Source organism: Chenopodium quinoa, unplaced genomic scaffold, assembly GCF_001683475.1.
Source record: "Chenopodium quinoa cultivar QQ74 unplaced genomic scaffold, ASM168347v1, whole genome shotgun sequence".
Taxonomy (NCBI): domain Eukaryota; kingdom Viridiplantae; phylum Streptophyta; class Magnoliopsida; order Caryophyllales; family Amaranthaceae; genus Chenopodium; species Chenopodium quinoa.
Genome location: NW_018744080.1, coordinates 3,810,646 through 3,832,306, shown reverse-complemented (window position 1 = coordinate 3,832,306; position 21,661 = coordinate 3,810,646). Strand labels below are relative to the sequence as shown.

The following is a 21,661-nucleotide window of genomic DNA, read 5'->3' as shown; positions in this document are numbered from 1 at the left end:
CAAATTTACAATCGTTTCGTTAATAATATACTTGAAATTTATTGCCCATTTTATGTTTTAATTTCAATTTTAATTATCATATAATAATGGACTTAAACGTTTCATGGATTAAAAAGCTTAATGTTTAACTCTAAACTAGAAGTTTAATTTCTTACTAATCTATTATTATGATAAATCAAGGAGCTTCATGTGTTGTCTTTGTGAAGAATCAAAAATTATAATCGATTTTAATTTACATTGTTAGGATGACAATATATTTATATTTGTCTAAAAACAAATTGCTTAATGAAAAAAAAAACATTAAAATAAAAAACTTATTAGAAATCAACAACATGAAAGCAAAAATTTAAGACAATCTGGAAAAATTAAATTATTTTTATTTTTTCTAGTTTCGAACATAAGATTCGTACAAATCTAAACAAAAGAAAATTTTATAAAACAATTTTGTTGGTCAAAACATTGCATATTCAATAGAATCTTTGTAAAAAGAAACAAATTTTTAAGCAAAAGATGGAGAAAGTATATAATAAATAATTTACATGTTAAACAAGAACATAAAGAAATCTGTAAAATAGATTAGTTTGTTTAAGCATTTCTAAATTCAATTTATTTTATTGAAACAAACTTAGAAAATAGATTTCATTAAGCAATTACATAAAAATTCTGTTAAAAAAAATAGAAACTAAGTAGAACATGATGAACAGAAGAGAGAGAAGTGAGAACAAAAATGGAAGCAAAAAAAATTACAGAAAAAATGACATGAGAGAGAAGGGGGTAGTTGAGAATTTGGAACCATTAATTACGAGTATATCTTGAAAATAGAAATAGAATTTGAAATTCAAACTAAGGGTTTGTTTAACATCAGTTTTGATTTTCAGTTTCCTGTTTTTTGAAAACCAAAAACCAAAAACAGGAAACAAGAAAAAGGTGTTTCCACTTTTCTGTTGTCAGTTTTCAAAATTATCATGATTTTAATAAGTTTATATAATTTTTTATTCATTATGGAACTCATATCATATACTTTTAGAAAACAAAAAACCAAAAAACAGAAAACCACAGCAATGCCAAACGAACCTTAAAATTTTCATTTAAATTTGAAAATATAATCTGAAATTTTTATTTTGGTCCCCAAATTAACCACCTATCAATAGGTTGACACACTCCAAGTGTATAGTGTATGTGTAGCCTTTATGTAGTCCCCTACTCCCCTGTATATAACTATATACTCGAATTTTTCCGAGTAAAGACTAAATACGGTCCCTAAACTATCGTATTTGTGTCATTTTAGTCCCTCTAAACTATTTTGTGCCCTTTTAGTCCCCCAACCACCTTCTTTGGTGTTTGTCAGCCAAAAGTTGAGGGACTTTGATGACTAAGCAAGAGTTTAAGGACCATGACTCATTTTTTTTTCTTAAAAATTTATTAAAAAATAAATCTTTTAATTATTATTTTAAAACCCAGCCTCCTCTTCTAGGGGTGAGCAAAAATTCCGGGTACCCGGAATTGGAACCGGAACCAGTTAGGAACCGGCGGGTCTGGAATCGGAATTGGACCCGGTGGTTCCAATTCCGAGTAATAAATTAAGGATCCGGTTATAACCAATTCCAATTCCAATTCTCAACTTTTTGGAACCGGAACCGGTTGGGTACCCGGTTACCTAATATATGCTAAACTAAATAAATTTTAAATAATAAAAATATGTTGAATGTTTCTACTTTGTAAATTAAAAAAGTATTATTAATACCTAACATAAATACAAATAGCTTGATGCATATATAAATATATACAAAGTTTCATAAGTGGCTGGCCACACCGTGTGGCTAGCCACAAATTTATTTATTTTTTTTTAAAATTCTTTTTCTCTCTCCTCTCTCCTCTCTCCTCTCTCCTCTTTTCTTCTTCTTCTTCTTCTTCAAGCTAGAGTCTTCATCTCATTTTCTCAGAGAACGTAACACAAATTTCGCAATCGTCGTCTTCATGGTTCGTTCGTCGGTGGTTCATTCGTCGGAAGTAGTGGTATCGCTGGGAGGGTAGTGGTGGTTTGGTCCGTCGCCGGAAAACAAATTCAAGGTTTTTAAGGCCAAATTCAGCCATGAAAACTCTAGATCTAGAATTTTCATGGTTGAATTTGGCCTTTTTAGCCTTTTTTTAATGGTTTGGTTGGATCAGGGGTTTGTTTGTGGGTTAGGGGCTAGTGGCAAGGCGTTTAGGTTGGTAGTGGTTCGTTGGTGGTGGTTGTTGGTGGTATTTTTTTGTTGGTGGTGGGTAAGGGGTTACTAGATCCGGTCAGAGGTTACTAGGTGGTCCGGTTAGGGGTTACTAGGTCGGCGGTCAGGGGTTACTAAGTTGGGGGTTACTAGGTCGGTTCGGGGTTACTTCGGATTACTAGGACGACAGACAGGGGTTACTAGGTCGGTTAGGTGTTATGATCAGTCTATTTTATATATATTTTATTCACCGTCCCATGGTCATATTTGTACTTATTTGAGCTCTACGGAGCTATTTTTATTACTAATATACGTTTTCTAGTGTTTTGTAGAGTTGGTATTATTTTTGTAGGAATTTGCAGATTAATGTCAATTCCCGAGCTTATTGAGCCACTACAAAGTCATTAGAGTTTGATCGTATTTATGACCGTTCATATGAAACCCAAAACCGAGTTAAAGGAATTTAATCCGGTGATTAGGCTCGATATATAAAGAGGTCTAAAATTTTCCACACAAATTACGGACCAAACAGGAGAAGAAATGGGCAACAAAAGAAGCCACAAAGCTCAACTCACAGCACTAGTTGACCGGGCCCGATTAGACGAGCTAGCCCAGTTGTCCGGACATCTTCAGCATCAATCACTTAGTGGGCCTGTAAATTATTGGGCTTGCTTACTCGGTTTTCACTGACCAGAGGAGTAGTAGCTTTAGTTTGTTAGACGGTGATTAATTTGTTAGATTAGGATTTCTAAGATATTCTAGTTTTCTTGTCAGACTTTTGGTAGGAATCCTAGGATTTATTTTTGGTTAGTTATCTTTTAGTTAGGATTAGTTTTTCCTAAGCTTATAATTAAGATAAGATTCTTAAATCCTTATAAAAGGATGGAGTACGTAGCTTTAGAAGGTAGTTTTTACTTTTTAGTTTTCTTTTTCTTTAGTTTAGTTTAGTTTTCTTTTCATATCAAGATTTTATTATTTTGTTTCCTTATTAATTTTATACTATAATTCTCTTTATATTAATTATGTGTGAGTTGTTTCCTTTTTAGGGTTTGTGGGGATCCATAATTAATATGAAGGGATAATTTGTTATTATTGATTATTGGTATTGCATGATAATTTCTTATTGAAATGTTAGATTATGAATCGAGCAGATGTAATTTGATTGTGAATGTTTAGTAATATTGAATTGATGAATCGAGCGGATGTTAATTTAATATTAAAGGCTATTTTTAATAGGAACTTAGATCTAGTAAATTGCGAGAGCCTGTTAGATTTATGTTGATTAATAAATTACGAGAGCCTGTTAATCAAGTTATTTTGTGCAATGTTGATTACTAATTATTATGTTTTATCCCGGAATATTAATTATTGGTGAACCTGTGACCCTAAACCTTCTTATTATTGTTTTCCTCCCTAAACTTATTCTTCGTAGTATAGAATTTATTCCCAAAAATATTGGTTACTTAGATAATTTAGATTATAATAATTAATTAGGAGTAAAAAGACTTGTTTCCCTGTGGAGTTCGACCCTACTTCCCTATCTACTTTAGTTAGAGGACTTAGGTATTTACTTTTGATTAGGGGATACGACTTTACCATGTCAGGTTACTTGGGATTATTAGGGGGTTATTAGGTCAAGGGTTACTAGGTCGGTTAGGGGTTACTTGGGGTTACTAGGTCGGGGGTTACTAGGTCGGTTAGGGGTTACTAGGTCGGAGGTTACTAGGTCGGGGGTTACTGGGTTGGTTAGGGGTTACTGGGTCGGTTAGGGGTTACTAGGTCGGGGGTTACTAGGTCGGTTAGGGGTTACTTGGGGTTACTAGGTCGAGGGTTACCAGGTCGGTTAGGGGTTACTTGGGGTTACTAGGTCAGTCAGGGGTTACTTGGTCAAGGGTTACTAAGTCAGTAAGGGGTTATTTTTGTCTTGGGGTTACTTTTTCTGGGGGTTACTTTGTCATTTGCTGATTTGGCAACCTGCCGCATGGTGCGGCCAGCCGCACCAGAAACCCACTGATAAATATAAGTATTAAACGCTAAAAATGAACCTAACTAAAATAAGCATTATAATTTGTATTATATTTTAACAATTACATACATAAGTGGGTACCCGGAACCGGTACTCGATGGTTCCAATACCAGTTCCTAAATTTTAGGACCCGGTTGAACCAATACCAATTCCAGATCCGAATTTTAGGACCGGTTCCAACCAATTCCAAGTCCGGATCCTAAAATTTTGACCGGGTACCCGGTTTGCTCACCCCTACCCTCTTCTCATTCTCTCTCCTCTCCATCTCCTCAGTTTCTTTCTCTCTGATCTCCGCCTCCCCCCTTCGGTCTCTCTCATCTTCGCCTCCCTCCTCCCTTCTCATTCTCTCTCCTTGGTTTTTGAAGTCCAGCGCCATCCATCCCCAGGGCTTTTGATCGGATTCGACCACTATCAATTAATGATTTTTTAGGTCGAATTCGACCATGAAAACTCCAGACCTGGGGTTTTCATGGTCGAATTTAACCATATAAACCAAACATTGAAGATTTCATAAGGTACGTTGAGGATTTTTTTTTTTTTTTTTTTTTTAATTTTTTGGGTAGTGACGGTGCTAATGGTGCGTGTGGTGGGTGTGGCTATGCGCGTGTGATGGTGCTGGTGGTGGTTCGTGTGGTGCTGGTGGTGGTGCGTGGCTTAGGCTGGGTTTGTGGTGGCTGTAGAGTGTAGGCTTAGGCGGGTTTAGGGTTAGGGTGGAGATTTTTTTTTTTTTTTTTTTTTTAAAAAAAAAAAAATTATTTGGGTAGTGTTGCTGGTGGTATGATTTTGGCGAAAAATGACTTTTTAATTATGATTTGTGGTGGCTTGCAAAATTGGCGAAAAAATGGTATGATTTTGCCCAATTTGTTGAATAGTTTGGGTTGAATTCATGATTTTGTGATAAATTAAGGGTTTTGATTTGTATGATCGATTGATTAGTGGAGTTTGTTGAATTTTTATGGTGCTGGTGGTGCGTGTGGTGGGTGTGGCTGGTAGGTGGGGGAAAGGGAGTAGGTGTGGTCGCCGTCGCCGGCGGCTTCCGACATGAGTAAGGGGAGGGCGGCTGGGCTTTTTTAAGGGTGGCTTGTTTTTTATTATTAATTTTTAAACAAATAATTAAAAGATTCATATTTTAATAAATTCTCAAGAAAAAAACAAAACAAAAATAAAAAAAAAAACGAGTCATGGTCCTTCAACTTTTACTGACTAGACTAGGTCCCTAAACTTTTGACTGACAAACACCAAAGAAGGTGGTTGAGAGACTAAAAGGGCACAAAATAGTTTAGAGGGACTAAAACGACACAAATACGATAGTTTAGGGACCGTATTTAATCTTTCCTCGAATTTTTCCCGTTCCTCTGTTTTTGAAGTACAAGTATTTAAACAAATCAATTCATGTTTACTTTTGGCGCAACAATACTCACCATTCCAATTCACCATTTCAATGCTAGACATTTAAAGAAGCTGTTGTAGTTAATCTGTATTCATCATCCTTCATCAACAATTATCCATTCGATATCTGCTACCTGCATTTCAGACATCTGCTTCTACAATCTACACTCGTTTAATTCAGTGGATTCTTTCCAATTCCAATTTGAAGAATTTCCGCTAAATTTTGATTTTCATCATTTATGTGTCTTCAATTTGAGTAATTTAGCTTTTATTTCACTGAATCTGTCACATATTCACAGTATTTTGAGCAATTTTCTTGTTTAATCGAGTGTTTGCATCTCGGATTAGTGAATTGATCATAAATGCTATTTTTTTCTTTTTATTTATTTATTTATTTTTTTAGAAGAAGATCATAAGTGTACTACTCTTGAGAAGTTGAGATTTTTTAGTTAATTATCTATTTTTTTTTACTTAGGGTTATAAAAATGAGAGAAATTGTCATTTTGGGCATGAATTTTGTTTATTTTGGCTTTAATTTGAAGTACTCATATTAAAATGATTATTGCTAATTTTCTCATATTTGTGAGGGTTTTAAACTGTAATTCTTAAGAGCACAATGTGTTTTGATTTTGAGCCTGAGTGTGAATCTTGTCTCTTGGAAAGTTAACATGATACTTGATAAACTTGATCATACAGGTGCCAATTGTCAAGTCGGATATTTTACGAATTTGGTTCAAAATGAAGTGTCGAGTGTCTACACCTAAATTGAGGTATTGGCATTGGTAATTGAGGGGAAGATAATGAAGATTCCAAGTATCAACGACGTCGTCTCTACTTCGGGGCATTTGGAACAATCATAAAATGTGTATGCTTCTTCTGTCCTATAAGTTTGTTTACAGTTCCTACTTCTTGATGAGTGAATTTAAACTCTAGCTGTAACTCTATACCAATTTAACATCTTAAGAACTTAAGGAAGTGCTTGAGGTTTGAAATTAGATTAAAATCCTTTGGAAGTAGTATAACTTCACCTACTGGCTACTCTGAAATCCGATTTTGAAGTTTTTTCTGTGTTTTTATATGCTTGTGGTATTCTAATCTGTTTGTTATCTTATTATACTTATTTTTGTTGCTTGATGTCAAAAAACATGTTAAAAACCCGTATCTTTTATACCCCTTTGTTTAGATTTATTCTTGTATTTCTATTGTACTTATGTTTTAAGGCCATAACTTATAAAGCTTTTTACTTGACTGTAACGATAAATTTTAAGGCAGAGATAAGGAAACATTTCGTTTTGCTATTGTTCATCTCTCTGAAATAAGTTAATTTGAAGGTTAGTTAATTTTGTGACAATGAAGTGGAATCATCAGACTTCAGTAAGCTTGCTTATAAAGTAATAGAGTTCAGTAGATTGAAAACCATTTATCCCTCCTAGTGAACTTTGATTTAAACTAATACTGCTTTCTGTTTGTGAGAATTCAATTTCACTTGATGTATCCTCTACTTGAGCTATTTCATTTCTTGTTAACTTTTCTTAGTGAGATAATTCCATTGGTATTGTTGTGAATCTTGTGATCTAGAACAAGATGACTACAATTTTGTTTCATTACATGCTTAGAAGCAGTGTTGAACATGCTTTTTATTACACAAAATTAACAATGTTGAATGCAGACAAAAATACAGTACATTAACTGTGTGAAAATGTCAAAATAGCACTACACAACTTGGGATATTGAGCCTTCTGGATTCAAAGAAAATTGAGATTCTCGTGAAATGGTCGCAGGTCATCATCTTGTGACGTGCATAATGAAAGAATCCATTTCTACACTAGAGGTACCACCTTCAGCAACTGATGTTCGGACAGCATCACCCAGTTCTGCAGCCCTTTTTTGCATCTCCTTTCCTTCCTCTGATGCCATCAATCTTCTCAATGCATTCTCTATAGTAGCTGAGGTCACTAGGTCAGCACGGTGAGCCCAATCCCTCACCAGTGTACCAATTCTTAGCACTTCTGTCACCAAAGTGGCATTCCTGGGTTGATCGGAATGCATGGGCCAAGCTGCCATTGGCACACCCATGCTGATGCTCTCCATGCATGAGTTCCACCCGCAGTGACTCATGAAACCACCTATGGATGGATGTGCTAGAATTTGCAGTTGGGGTGCCCAGTCTCTTACCACCATTCCCTTATTTTTCAGTCTCTCTTCATACCCTTCGGGTAGCAGAGGATTTCTCAAATCACTTTTGGAATATACATCAGCTTTATCGGCTCTTCTAAGTACCCATATGAACTTTTGTCCACTTCTTTCCAAACCCAGCGCCAACTCCATGATTTGCTCATCAGTCATTGAGGTTGTTGATCCAAAAGAGACATATATCACCGAACTTGCCTCTTGTTCGTTAAGCCATTGTAAGCATATATGTCTATCATTTTTGCTTTCCATTTCCACTGGATTCAAAGGTCCAACAGCAAAGTACTTCATCTCAGGATTTATTGAAAGGTTCTCCAATAGTTGGACATATCTACCTTCTATCAGCCTTGATGTGTTGCAAAGTGTTCCAGCCTCAAACCCCAAAAGTTGATGTTGTTTGACCAAGAAGTTGATAACCTTTGTCGTCAAGCACCCTTCATTTGAAGGAATGCATTTTGGGACATCAAAATCTAGCTGAAAAGGTTTTTTAGGTAATATTTCCCACACATTTAAGAACTTGGTAAAGGCAGAGGTGGGATGGAAGGCATATGATTCAGCATTTGGGATGCCTCTTACATCTTGAATCACGGAAGTCATTAGATTATCAAAAATGATGATGATTCTCCTTAACTTTGTAGAGAGTTCTTGTAAGAGTTGGGAAATGGGCTGACGGAGATGCGTAGAAGCATCAAATAGTGGTTCAAGGTTTGTAGGGAAAAAGGTGGAGGGGTTGGGATTGGGAGGGGACAAGCTATGAGGAGGGATTTTGAAGTCATGGAAATGGATTTTACTTGAAGTTTCAGAGTCCCAACCATGGAGTCGGAGCTTCGCTTGGTGGTTGTGGCTGGCAGATCCAGCATAATGAACTGGTAATCCATAGGAGGTTATGAGATGAGAGAGATGGAGGAGCTGGTTCAAAAGGCCTTGGGCTGGAAAGGGTACCATCACCACAGCCACTTGATGGTGTTGTACTTCATTTTGCTTGCCTACTTTACTGCAATTTTGGTCTTCCATTAGGGGTTAAGTTTTGAGGTTGAGTATAGGAAGAATTATGATTTTATACTACTCATGATAGATACAAAAAACCTTTATTAAATTATGGTTACTTGTCATACGCTCAGTTTTGTTTAATATTAATTAGCGGCAAATTGTTGCTCCCTCTTAGCTATTGTCAATAAAAGAAAAATAAAAAAAATACTTACTGTTGCCTCAATTCTTACCTCATTGATGTTGTCATGGCCCCTTGGAGTTAGACGGATTTTATGATTAGATTTTATAACATTTATAGGCTGATATGTGTTTTTCTATGTTTGCAGGTTGAAGTTGTCGTACACTTCTCATTATTTTTTTAAGTGTCAATCTTTGTATCTATGTTTAGTGCCATAGTATGCATACATTACCAAAGGGCATTAGTTAAGGGGTCATTCTGCTTCTGGCACATCTAAAGCTGTAGTTTATCGAGTTATTCAAGTATTTAGTTTCGTTTAAATAGGGTTTACTTGAATTTTTTATTTGTGACACTTTTTTTTTTATTTGAAGTTAAATTTATAAGTTCGAAAGTTTGTAACTATTATTGGAACCTGCTTTCTGTTAGGAAGAACCCCTTAAGTCAAGCCGTCAAGGTTGCTTGATTGATATATTCTCAATTAACCTGGTGTGAGCCTTTTACCACCTTTTTTTGATTTTTCTGAGTCTAGTCATGATCTAGAGGCAGGTGACTATGCTTATAAGGTTTATTACATGGAGATTACAACTCCAAACACAAAGCAGATCACAATAGTAGATTAGTAGGATTAAGGAACCATAGAGAAGCTAGACGTTTACTTATTAAGTTATTATGGACAACAGATCCATGTGAGTATGGACTAACAGAGTAACAGTTATATGTAAATGGCGAATTTGTGAAATTAGCATAAGAAAGAGCATAAATTGGACTAACATCAATCCAGGTATAGGTCAACTAAACGGTATTCCTGTAGCAATTGGTGTTATGGATTTTCAGTTTATGGGAGGCAGTATGGGATCCGTAGTAGGGGAAAAGATCACCCGATTGATTGAGTATGCTGCCAATAAATTAATCCCCCTTATTATAGTATGTGCTTCCGGGGGGGCACGCATGCAAGAAGGAAGCTTGAGCTTAATGCAAATGGCGAAAATCTCGTCTGTTTTATATGATTATCAATCAAATAAAAAGTTATTTTATGTATCAATCCTTACATCTCCTACTACTGGTGGGGTGACCGCCAGCTTTGGTATGTTGGGGGATATCATTATTGCTGAGCCTCTTATTCATTCTCATTCAATCACGGCGGGGGGCAAGTCAACATAGAAAAACTCACATTGGGTTTAGGGATAATCAGGCTCGAACTGATGACTTCCACCACGTCAAGGTGACACTCTACCGCTGAGTTATATCCCTGCCCTGCCCCCATCGAGAAATAGAACTGACTAATCCTAAGGCAAAGGGTCGCGAAACTCAACGCCACTATTCTACTATTCTTGTCTTGAACAACTTGGAGCCGGGACTTCTTTTCGCACTATTACGGATACGAAAATAATGGGGAAATTTGGATTCAATTGTCAACTGCTCCTATCGGAAATCGCATTGACTACGGATTTGAGCCATAGCACATGCTTTCATAAAAGCGTACGATTTTCCCGATCTAAATCAAGCAGGTTTTACATGAATAAGATTTGGCTCGGCTTTTATTCTTGTCCTGTGTTACTCTGACATATTTTTTATTATCTGGTCACATGAGAAATGAATGAATCCAATTCTAATTTCTAAGCGAGAAGTGCCTCCTTTGATAATTGATGCTCGGATAGCTTCACCTAGCTCTGCTTCCCTTTTCTGCATTCTCTCCATTATATTGATTTTTTTTGGCAACCCTACACTGTCTGCTGATATGTGAGTTATCTAGGGTAGGTTGAAGTTGTCTTATGCTTCTCTAATCATTGTAGAAAAGTGCCAATCCTTATATCCTGTACTTATTATCGTAGTAATTCATAGATGATCAAAAGGCATTTGCTGAGGGCCATTCTTCTTCCTGCACGTCTAAGCTGTTCCTGTTTCAAGAAGTATGTTCTGTACTTCTGTTTAAATTAGATTTAGTTATTATTTTTTTTATTTGCAACATATAAGCATGATTAAATAAAATAAAAAATGGATCTTCTCATTTTCCTTTTCTTTTTATTTATTTATTTAATATTTATACTCTTTATGTTTACTAATTTATACCCCCTAATGTTTGCCCCAATTTCCTTTTTAGTCCGTCCCTTTAAATTTGCCCAATTCCATAAATGCTATATAGGACCACTACTTTACTCTTAACACCAACTACTTTTGGTCCCACCATTTTTTTTTTCTCTCATCAACTCTTTCCAACAAAATCTTAAAAAAGCAACTTCATCTATAATTCTATATGGGGCAAAAACAAGGGACGGAGGGAGTATTGTGCTTCCTTAATGCTTTCGTGTGCTCTAACTAGTAAGGTTTTACATGTTCAAAGGGAATTAGGACATTGCCAAGGAATGCTATACTATGCCACAAAAGTCAAGAAAAGGGTAAGGTCAGAAATGGGAACTAAACTGTAGAGTTCAGTAATTGTGGATAAACTTTACATCTTGGTCTACAGAATCATATACATTGTTATTAATGGCAATTATTTTCTGATACATAGGCGAGAGGTGCTGCAAGAGCTGATAAACAGGCTTGCAAATTATGTATGGAAGGGATTGGAAGCTCTGAAAAATGGATAAAAGTTCTCAGAGAAAAGAGAAATAGCTGATTAGTATCATTAATGGTGAGTCAATAGTATTTTGAGCACAATTGTGATTATTGAAATAACAACCATTGGAAAACTTAATAATGTTTGCATACTATGATAATCTGAACGCATCAGTCTTTCAAATAAATAAATAAATAAATAAATAAACTGATGAAAATAATTTGATAATAGAGAAGCAGAACATGTGACTGTGAAAATAGTTTAAGACACCACACAACTGGATGTTGACCCTTCTAGACCCAAAGCAACTGAGATTCTTGGTGAAAGGGCCACTTTTTAAGAGAGATATCTGCATATCATCACCTGGTGATATGACTAATGAAAGAATCCATTTCTACCCGAGAAGCACCACCCTCAGCAACTGATGCTCGGACAGCTTCACCCAATTCTGCAGCCTTTTTTCGCATCTCCTTTCCTTCCTATGATGTCATCAATCTGTTCAATGCATCCTCTATAGTAGCTGACGTTACTAGGTCAGCATGGTGAGTCCAATCCCTCACCAGTGTACCAATTTTTAGCACTTCTGTCACTAAAGTGGCATTCCCGGGTTGATCAGAATGCATGGGCCAAGCTGTCATTGGCACACCCATGCTGATGCTCTCCATGCATGAGTTCCACCCACAGTGACTCATGAAACCACCTATTGATGGATGTGCTAGAATTTGCATTTGGGGTGCCCAGTCTCTTACCACCATACCCCTATTTTGCAGTCTCTCTTCATACCCTTCCGGTAGCAAAGGAGTTTTTACTTCATTGCTGGAAAATACATCAGTTGTATCAGCTCTTCTAAGTACCCATATAAACTTTTTTCCACTTCTTTCCAATCCTATTGCCAACTCCGTGATTTGCTCATCAGTCATCGAGGTTGTTGATCCAAAAGAGACGTATATTCCTGAACCTGCCTTTTGTTTGTTTAGCCATTGTAGGCATATATGGCTATCATTTTCACCTTCCTTTTCAAAGGTCCAACAGAAAAGTGCTTTGTTTCAGGGTTTATTGATAGCATCTCCAATAGTTGAACAAATCTACCTTCTATCAGCCTTGATGTGTTGTATAGTATTCCTGCCTCAAACCCCAAAAGTTGTTGGCTGACTATGAAATTAAAAACCTTTGGTGTCAAGCACCCTTCATTTGAGGGAATGCATTCTGGGACATCAAAATCTAGCTGAAAAGGCTTTTCAGGTATTTCTTCCCAGATATTTAGGAACATGATAAAGGCAGAGACAGGAAAGAAGACATCTTGGATTTTACATCTTGGATCACTGAAGTCATTAGACTATCAAAAATGATGATGATTTTCTTGAACTTTGTGGAGAGTTCTTGTAAGAGTTGGGAAACGGGTTGACGTAGATGTGTAGAAGCATCGAATAGTGGTTCAAGGTTAGTGGGGAAAAGGATAGAGGGGTCGGGATTAGGAGGGGGTGAACTATGAAGAGGGAGATGGAAGTCATGGAAGTGGATCTTACTTAAAGTTTCAGAGTCCCGACCATGGAGTCAGAGCTTCACTTGGTGGTTGTGGCTGGCAGATCCAGCATAATGAACTGGTAATCCGTAGGAGGTTACAGGTGAGAGAGATGGAGGAGCTGGTTCAAATGGCCTTGGGCTGGAAATGGTACCATCACCACAGCCACTTGAGGGTGTTTTACTTCATCTTGGTTGCCTATTTTACTGCAATTTTGGTCTTCCATTTGGGGTCAAGTTTTGGGGTAGAATATAGGAAGAATTGTGATTTTTATACTACTCTTGATAAATAGAAAAAAACTCTATTAAATTATGGTTACTTGTCGTACACACAAAGCAAAATTTGTTTAATGTTATTTTAGGAGGAGCTTATGTTGCCTCAGTTCTTACATCAGTGGCTGCGTCATGGCCCCTATCAGTAAGATTCATGTTAAGATTGGATTTTATAACATTTTATTTGTGACATTGTCTGCTGATATGTGGTTTTTCTACGTTTGCAGACTGAAGTTTTCTATTTTTAAAATGTTGTAATCTTTTTATTCATGTTAAGTCATACATGACAAAAAGGGGTATTAGCTGCGGGCCATTTTGCTTCTTGTACATCTAAGTTGAAATTTGTTCAAGCAGTATGTTGTTGTTGTTTTATTTATTTATTTTTTTTTAATAGGGTGTACTTATTTTTTTAAGTATTCGTAAACCATTTTTTTTTTTTTTTTTTTTTTTTTTTTTTTTTGGATCTATAAATTCTTCTCGTTTAGTTTTTGAAAAAAGTTTAATTTTGTAAGTTTGAAGTTTGAAACTCTTTTTACTACCTGCTTCTGTTTGTAAGAACTCTTAATACAAGTGTGCTTTCTGATTATTCTTAGAGTATAGTCGTGATCTAGAGGCAGGTGATTATGCTTATAAGTTTTAGTAGGAATTTACAATGCCAAACACAGAGATTACAGTAGTAGGATATAGACAAGCTTAGTGCCTGCTTATTATAAAGCACAGGTTCATGTGAGTTTTTTGAACAAGAGATTCACTAACAGTAATGTTTAAATGGTAAGTTTCTGTAACTAAGATAAGATAGAGCATAATTTTGTTGAAGAGCCTTCTGGACTCGAGTCAATCTCTATTCCTTTGTTTGATAATTTTGGCCCTGCATTACACTAACAGATTTTTATTATCTGGTTACATGAGAAATAAAAGAATCCATTTCTAAGCTAAAAGTGCCTCCTTTGATAACTGATGCTCGAATAGCTTCACCTAGCTCTGCTGCCCTTTTCCGCATCTCCTCCCCATCTTCTGATGCCATCAATTTTCTTAAAGCATTCTCTACAGTAGTTGATGTCACCAGTTCAGTGTGGTGTGCCCAATCCCTCACTTGAGTACCCATTCTTAGAACCTCTGTCACCAAAACAGCATTCCTTGGTTGGTCGGAATGCATAGGCCATGCTGCCATTGGCACTCCCATGCTGATGCTCTCCATGCATGAGTTCCACCCACAGTGACTCATGAACCCACCTATAGATGGATGTGCTAGTATCTGTAATTGGGGTGCCCAGTCTCTTACCACAATTCCATTTTGTTTCATTCTTTCTTCATACCCTTCAGGCAGCTGAGGCATTCTTTCGCTTACCTCATCAAATGTAAAAATGTCTCTAGTATCAGCCTTTCTAAGCACCCATATAAACTTTTGGCCGCTTCTTTCCAATCCCAACGCCAACTCTGTGATCTGTTCATCTGTCATTGAGGTTGTAGATCCAAAAGAGATATATATCACTGAATCTTTCTCTTGTTCGTCAAGCCATTCCAGGCATATATGTCTACGCTTCTCATTTTTGCTTTCTGTTTCCACTGGATTCATAGGTCCAACTGCAAAGTGTTTCATATCAGCTTTTCTTGGCAGCTTCATTAGTAGCTCAATATATTCACCCTCTATCACCCTTGATGTGTTGTAAAGCGTTCCAGACTCAAACCCCAAATGATCTCGTTGATTGACTATAAAGCTTGTAACCCTGGGCGTTAAAGACCCTTCCGTGGATTGGATGCCTTTTGGTACATCTAAATCCAATGTAAAAGGTTTCTGTGGCAGTTTGTCCCAAGAATTGAAGAAACATGTAAATGCAGAGATGGGAATAAATGCATATGCTTCAGCATTTGGGATATCTTTCACATCTTGTACCACAGAAGCCATTAGGCAGTCATGAATCACGATCACTCTCCTGAACTTGCTTGACAGTTGCTGTAGGAGTAGGGAAATAGGTTCACGGAGATGCTCAGAAGCAACGAAAAGCGGTAGAAGGTGTGTAGGGAAATGGACAGTAGGGTCTGGTTTTGGAGGAGGGGAGCTGTAAGGAGGGAGATTGAAGTCATGGAAATGGATTTTACTCAAACTTTCCGCGTCCCAGCCATGGAGACGGAGTTTGGCCTGGCGATTGTGGACCGAGGATCCAGCATAGTGTACAGGTAATCCATAAGAAGTAATGAGATTTGAGAGATGCAGGAGTTGATTAAGGTGGCCTTGTGCCGGAAATGCGGCACCATCAGAACTGCCACTTGGGAGTCTTTATAGCAAGTCTGGCCTTCCATTGTTAGTTGGGGTGGGAACTTGGCAGGGAGGTATGTAGATTCATATTGTCGAAGATGAGTATTACGTTTGATTTATAACTATTACTATGTATTGTTGCTACTTTGGATTCAGAGTATAAAATTATGATAATTACAAATGTGTTTATAAGCTATGATCAATTTAACTACTATTTAAGTTTGCCTCAAAAAACTATTTAAGTTTGTATCAAATTAATTCAGATCAAATTAAACTATATAGATTTTCTTATTTAGGTTTAATTTTCATTGAATATCTTTATTTTTGTAACTAAAAAAATTATAAAAATTGCATATTTGACAAGTCAATATTAATATGAACTATTCAGATCAGAATAATATTTATCAAGCTAAGCTTATCTAGTGGGAAAGATTGTACCATCCAACCTTGAAGTTGGGGGTTCAATCCCTACTAGAGGCATTTTGAGGATGAAGATTCCTTATCCTTCCCTCCTCACTCTCAAAGTGTCTGACTTGCAAATACCGACGTTGATTATTGTGGAATTTACTACTCGTATATACCCGTGTTTAATTCTTTTCTTTACTGACCTCAAAAAATAAAAAGAAAAAAAAACTTATCTTTACTAAGTAGTCTGCTTTCTTCAACAACAACAAAAAAAAAAGAAAAAAAAAAAGTGAAGCCTGCTTGCTCAAATCTGTCTGTTTCCTCCTTCCAAAACTATGTTTTATTTGTTTTTATTATGTCATGAATCCAACTACGGAGTATGTGATAAGGAGAGAGATAGATTATGCTCAAAATAAACTAATATTGCAATAAGTTTATAGCTTCTCAAACAAGAATTCATCGTGATTAAAAACAAACGAGAAAAAGTATATTCAAACCAGGACTTAAATTTAATATTTTTCTTCCTTTATGCTATTTTGAAATGCCTATTAAATGTTTTCCTATTACTAACTCGTGCAAAGATTTTCACACCCCTTTTGTGATTAGTGTCTCACATTTTCTAATTACGTAATTATCTCTGTTATATTGACCATAAATCTTTTACTATCTGTACACTTTTTTTATAACTATTTTTCCCATAATTATTCAGCTTTTGTATGTCACATTTTAATTTTAGGCCTCTGATTTCTACTTTTTTTTTTTTACATGCCAAGATTAACAAGAAGGCGGTACAAAGGTAGCATATCGCAATCACTCCATGTATGTTAAGTTTATGAGCTCTACTAGTTGAACTAACAATGTCTACCACCTATGATTTCTTAAAATTGAATAACCATCCCAAGTATGTTTGGTGCTAGACCAACATGCTCAACAGTCCTCGACCTCTAAGATAGTAAATATTTTTACAGAATTTTGCTGATATAGTCCTTTACAATCTTATAGGTTGTTTAGCTCGAAAAACAAAATATTGTGGATGTAAAGAATGCTAAGGGTAGACCGCATACACTGCCATACAGCCAGAAAAGAGGTAAAATATCAGTGTATCCTAACTCATACTCCGTACCATTCAATTGTTTCATACCTTATGGTTTTTATACAGTAGCCAAGTTTGCTCGTATGTGTTGCAGAAAGTTTTCTGTACCTTGTAACAAAAATTTCACAGTTGTGTTCAGGTACAGCTTATGACCTGTTTATTGTTGTAAGAAGTCAAAATTGCTTGTTAGGCCTTGTTACAGCTTTCGTGAATTAGACTATTATAAGAGTTTATCAGTTATATAAAGCGAGTAAGTTTTGATAGATGGAAGAAACCATGTTGAACACAGAGTAACACAATACTACGAATATACTCGTAGATTCACTACAAAAAAATGTCCATATAGAAACGGAATTCTAGCGACGGAATTTTATCCGTTTCTAAATTAGAGACGGAATCAAAAAATCTGTCTCTAAATTAATTTAGAGACGGAATTTAAAAATCCGTTTCTAATTTAGAAACGGAATTAAAAATTCCGTCGCTAAATTAGCAACGGAATTGAAAATCCGTCTCTAAATTAGAAACGGATTTTTTTTCCGTTGCTAAATTAGCAACGGATTTTTTTTTCCGTTGATGAATCTAGCAACGGATTTTTTTCCGTTGCTAAATTTAGAGACGGATTTTTTTTCCGTTGCTAAGTTAGCAACGGATTTTTTTTTCCATTGCTAAGTTAGAGACGGATTTTTTTTCCGTTGCTAAGTTAGCAACGGATTTTTTTTTCCATTGCTAAGTTAGAGACGGAATTTTTTTTTCCGTTGCTAATATGAGCAACGGATTTTTTATTCCGTCTCTAGATAATTTTTTAAACTAATTATTTAAAATATTACATTAGAGACGAATTATGTAAGTTAAATTCATCTCTAAACTAGAGATGGATTTTAAATTCCGTCTCTAATATTTCTTTCATTTATTATCAATTATGTGCGTAAAAGTAAACAAATAATATTTGGTATAGTTGGTAAGAGTATCAATATTTGACATTGAGGTCATGGGTTCGACTCCTACTAACAGTAATATTGCGACCTTGAGATTCAAGGAGCGTTACATGGAAAGCCGAGTGAGGTCGACCCAAATTTTTGGATTTTTAATCTAGCAACGGATTTTTTAGCGACAGATTTATTTTTCCGTTGCTAAATCCAACGACGGATTTATTTTTGGATTTTTTTTTCCGTTGCTAAGTCCAGCGACAGTTTTTTTTTTTTCCGTCTCTAAATTCATTTAGCGACAAGGTTTTTACCAACGGAGTGATTCCATTGATAAATCCGTAGCTAGCTATGTCCAGCGACGGATTTTTAGCAATTAGCAACGGATTTCACCTGTTGCTAAAAGGCCAAATTTTTGTAGTGGTTGCACTAAAAAAAAAAAAAAAAAAACAATATACTCGTAGAACCTTGGAAAATTATAGGTCTGCTTATAACACATTAACTCTGCTGGTAAATTGGTAATTGGTAAGTGTAGTGAATTATGAAGTAATGATAAGATATACCAAGTATCACATATCATATAAGTTAACTGACTATGTTACTCTGTAAAATTGTGCGGTTCTTATAGATTAATGTCATCTGGTGGTATAAAATTGTGCGGTTCTTTATAGATTAATGTCATCTGGTGGTATGAAATTGAGATGGTTTGGGACTTGCCCGTAGGACTAGGCAAGGATGATGATTTTTACACTGTTGAAAAAGATTAGACATGTTTTATAACCCTGTAACTTGTCAGCTAGTAGAAATTTTTGCCCCCCAATTATACACCACGAGAGCCTCGAGAGGTTAGTGATCATTCCTACTTTACTGCCCTACCATTTTATGTGGTATTGTTTCTATTTGATGAAAACTTGAAAATGCTACTTCTTCTATCACATGGATTGTCTTCAAAACTACAAGTATGTCCCCATATGTGTCCAAAGGGTATTATTTGTGAGATATAAAATTTTCAGAACGAAATATTGCAAAACATAATACTCCCTCCATCCCAAAATATAGTTCTCGATTGTATTTTTTACACAGTATTTAAGAAATAAGAGGAGAAAGTGGATGAAGTATATTAATAAAAGTGAAAAGTACAATTATACACAAAAGTTAGAGAGAGAAAGTTGAGAAAAGTACCAGACATGTGCAAAATTCAAGAGTAATGTAGGAAGTAGAATGACTAAAGTTATTAAATTGAGGATGTAATAGTCTTTACATATTATTCATAAATGGAAAGAAACATCATTTTGGTTCTTTAAAATAGGAAAACAAGAACTATATTATGGGACGGAGGGAATACAACTTTTGGCCCGTTCTTTTTAATAATATAAACGTTGGATTATACATTAATATTACAATCTTTAGGGGGTGTTCATTTTAAACAGGCTAAAATAAATCAATTGGTAACCTGCTTATACAAGTTATCATCGTTTTATAACGACACGTGTCATGGTAACCAATTACATGACGACACGTGTTATGGTAAATTTGTTTCCAATCTGGTTTGCCTGTTTAAATGAACACTCTCCAAAGATTGTATATAACCCAAAGGTTGTATTATTAAGAAAGAACGGGCCAAATATTTGTATTATTTTTTGAAACTTTTCTTAATAAGAGAGGGAGGTAGTATATGTTTTCTAAAACGGTTCCTTTTTGTAGAATTAATAGTCTCATTGTCCATTCCTTATAATAAAAAATGTCAGATGTTCATTTTTTTTTACAAGCTAGTTATGAGATCCAGAAACATCCTTGCAACAATTTGTTTAAACCATTTATTTGGAATGTAACAATACTGTAAAAACAAGGACTACTGAATTGAAAAAAGAAAATGTGCAATGGAAACAAGGCTACTACAAGGTAGGACTATCTAGAGATATGGGAAATGAAAGCATCCCTTTCTAAGTTGGAAGCACCACCTTCAGCAACTGATCCTCTCACAGCTTCACCAATATTTGCAGCTCTCATCTTTATCTCTTTTCCTTCTTGTGATGCCATCAGTGTCTTAACTGCATTCTCTATTGTAATTGACTTTACAATCTCACCACGATGTTCCCATTCTCTTACCATTACACCAATTTTTAGTACATTGCTAACTAAAAATGCATTCTTTGGTTGATCGGAATGCATAGGCCAGGCTACAACCGGCACACCCATACTTATACTTTCCATACAAGAATTCCATCCACAATGACTCATGAACCCGCCAACTGATGGATGAGCCAAGATTTCTAGCTGTGGTGCCCAATCTCTTACTATTATTCCCCTATCTTTTACTCTTTCTTCATAATCTGCATGAAGTTGAGGCTTTTTTACTTTATCAGCTTCTGTAAAAATGTCGTTTGGATCCGCTCTTCTAAGCACCCATATAAACTTCTCCCCGCATCTTTCCAACCCGTTAGCCAACTCTGTGATCTGATCATCTGTCAGTGATATTGTCGACCCAAAAGAAACATATATCACTGAATCTTTCCCTTGTTTATCTAGCCAATTAAGGCATTGGTGTCTATTTTTCATGCTTTCACTTTTGATTTTCACCGGGTTAAAAGGTCCTAAGGCAAAGTAATTTCTTTGTGATTTTGTTGTAGGTAACCTCTCCAATAGCTGAACATATCTACCTTCTATAATTCTCGAGGTGTTAAAAATCCACCCTGATTCAAACCCGAGAAATTTCATTTGATTGAGAAAAAACTCTGTCATATCTTGTGTACTAAACCCATCATCTTCAGGGGGGATACCTTCTGGGATATCTTTTGAATCCAACTGAAACGGCTTCTCTTTGTCGGGTATACTTATCCATGAATATAAGAAATTGTAAAACGCGGAGACAGGATTAAAGCTATATGTTTCACCATTCGGAATGAGCTTTACATCTTGGACAACATAAGCCATAACAAGGTCATGAATGACTATTACTCGGTTAAACTTTCCCGAGAGTTGCTGCAAGAGAACAGACACTGGTTGACGAAGATGCATGGAAGCCTTGAAAAGGGGTAGGAGATGATGGGGGAAAGAGATGAGGTCGACATTAGGAGGAGGTGAGTCATAAGGAGGGAGTTCAAAATCATGGAACTGAATTTTTGTTAAGCTTTCTGATTCCCACCCGTTACATCGTACCTTCACTTGACGGTTGTGGGAGGCGGAGCCGGCATAATGAACCGGTATACCGTAGGCGGCAATGAGATGAGAGAGGTGGAGAAGCTGGTTGAGATGGCCTTGTGCGGGCAGTGGTACAATTACCACTGCTACTTTACTCTTAAGGGTGTTGTTTATTGTCATTTTGGTCTTAATTTTTTTTCTTTTGATGAAGTTATTGATGCTACATATATATATATATATATATATATATATATATAGACAATAAAGTAATACAAGCATCGTTTTTACAAAGAAACTTAAATACTTAGTCTTTATATTTGTCTTATGACCTCACTAAATGCGTCATTTGTAATGCTAGTGATCATTTTAAACAATCTCTAACAAAATTAAACATGCCAGAATTTTGCTCTTGGTCCTGTCATTTGTGGCCCGGATTCGGATGGTGTATATCATTTGTCAAACACCACTAGTTGATAGGACTTTGAAATTGGGACAAAGAGCAAAAAGA

At 35.9% G+C, this 21,661-nt stretch overlaps 2 protein-coding genes and 2 pseudogenes across 2 annotated transcripts; all 4 read right to left on the bottom strand.

The window, feature by feature from the left end:
- Positions 1-7,114: 7,114 nt before the first annotated feature.
- Positions 7,115-9,640, bottom strand: LOC110691545 (zeatin O-glucosyltransferase-like). Its single transcript, XM_021868479.1, has one exon. It carries the CDS (start codon positions 8,824-8,826, stop codon positions 7,408-7,410), a length of 1,419 nt encoding a protein of 472 aa, XP_021724171.1. The 5' UTR covers positions 8,827-9,640; the 3' UTR covers positions 7,115-7,407.
- Positions 9,641-11,583: 1,943 nt separating this feature from the next.
- Positions 11,584-13,536, bottom strand: LOC110691546 (annotated as a pseudogene).
- Positions 13,537-14,155: 619 nt separating this feature from the next.
- On the bottom strand, positions 14,156-15,635 carry LOC110691607 (annotated as a pseudogene).
- A 4,171-nt stretch (positions 15,636-19,806) lies between these two features.
- LOC110691544 (zeatin O-glucosyltransferase-like) lies at positions 19,807-21,377 on the bottom strand. The gene has a single exon (XM_021868478.1). It carries the CDS (start codon positions 21,331-21,333, stop codon positions 19,921-19,923), a length of 1,413 nt encoding a protein of 470 aa, XP_021724170.1. The 5' UTR covers positions 21,334-21,377; the 3' UTR covers positions 19,807-19,920.
- Between the last annotated feature and the right edge of the window lie 284 nt (positions 21,378-21,661).

Excerpts from the sequence above, each read along its gene's own strand:
- LOC110691545 (XM_021868479.1), bottom strand. The coding sequence starts at position 8,826 with ATGGAAGACCAAAATTGCAGTAAAGTAGGCAAGCAAAATGAAGTACAA.
- LOC110691544 (XM_021868478.1), bottom strand. The coding sequence starts at position 21,333 with ATGACAATAAACAACACCCTTAAGAGTAAAGTAGCAGTGGTAATTGTA.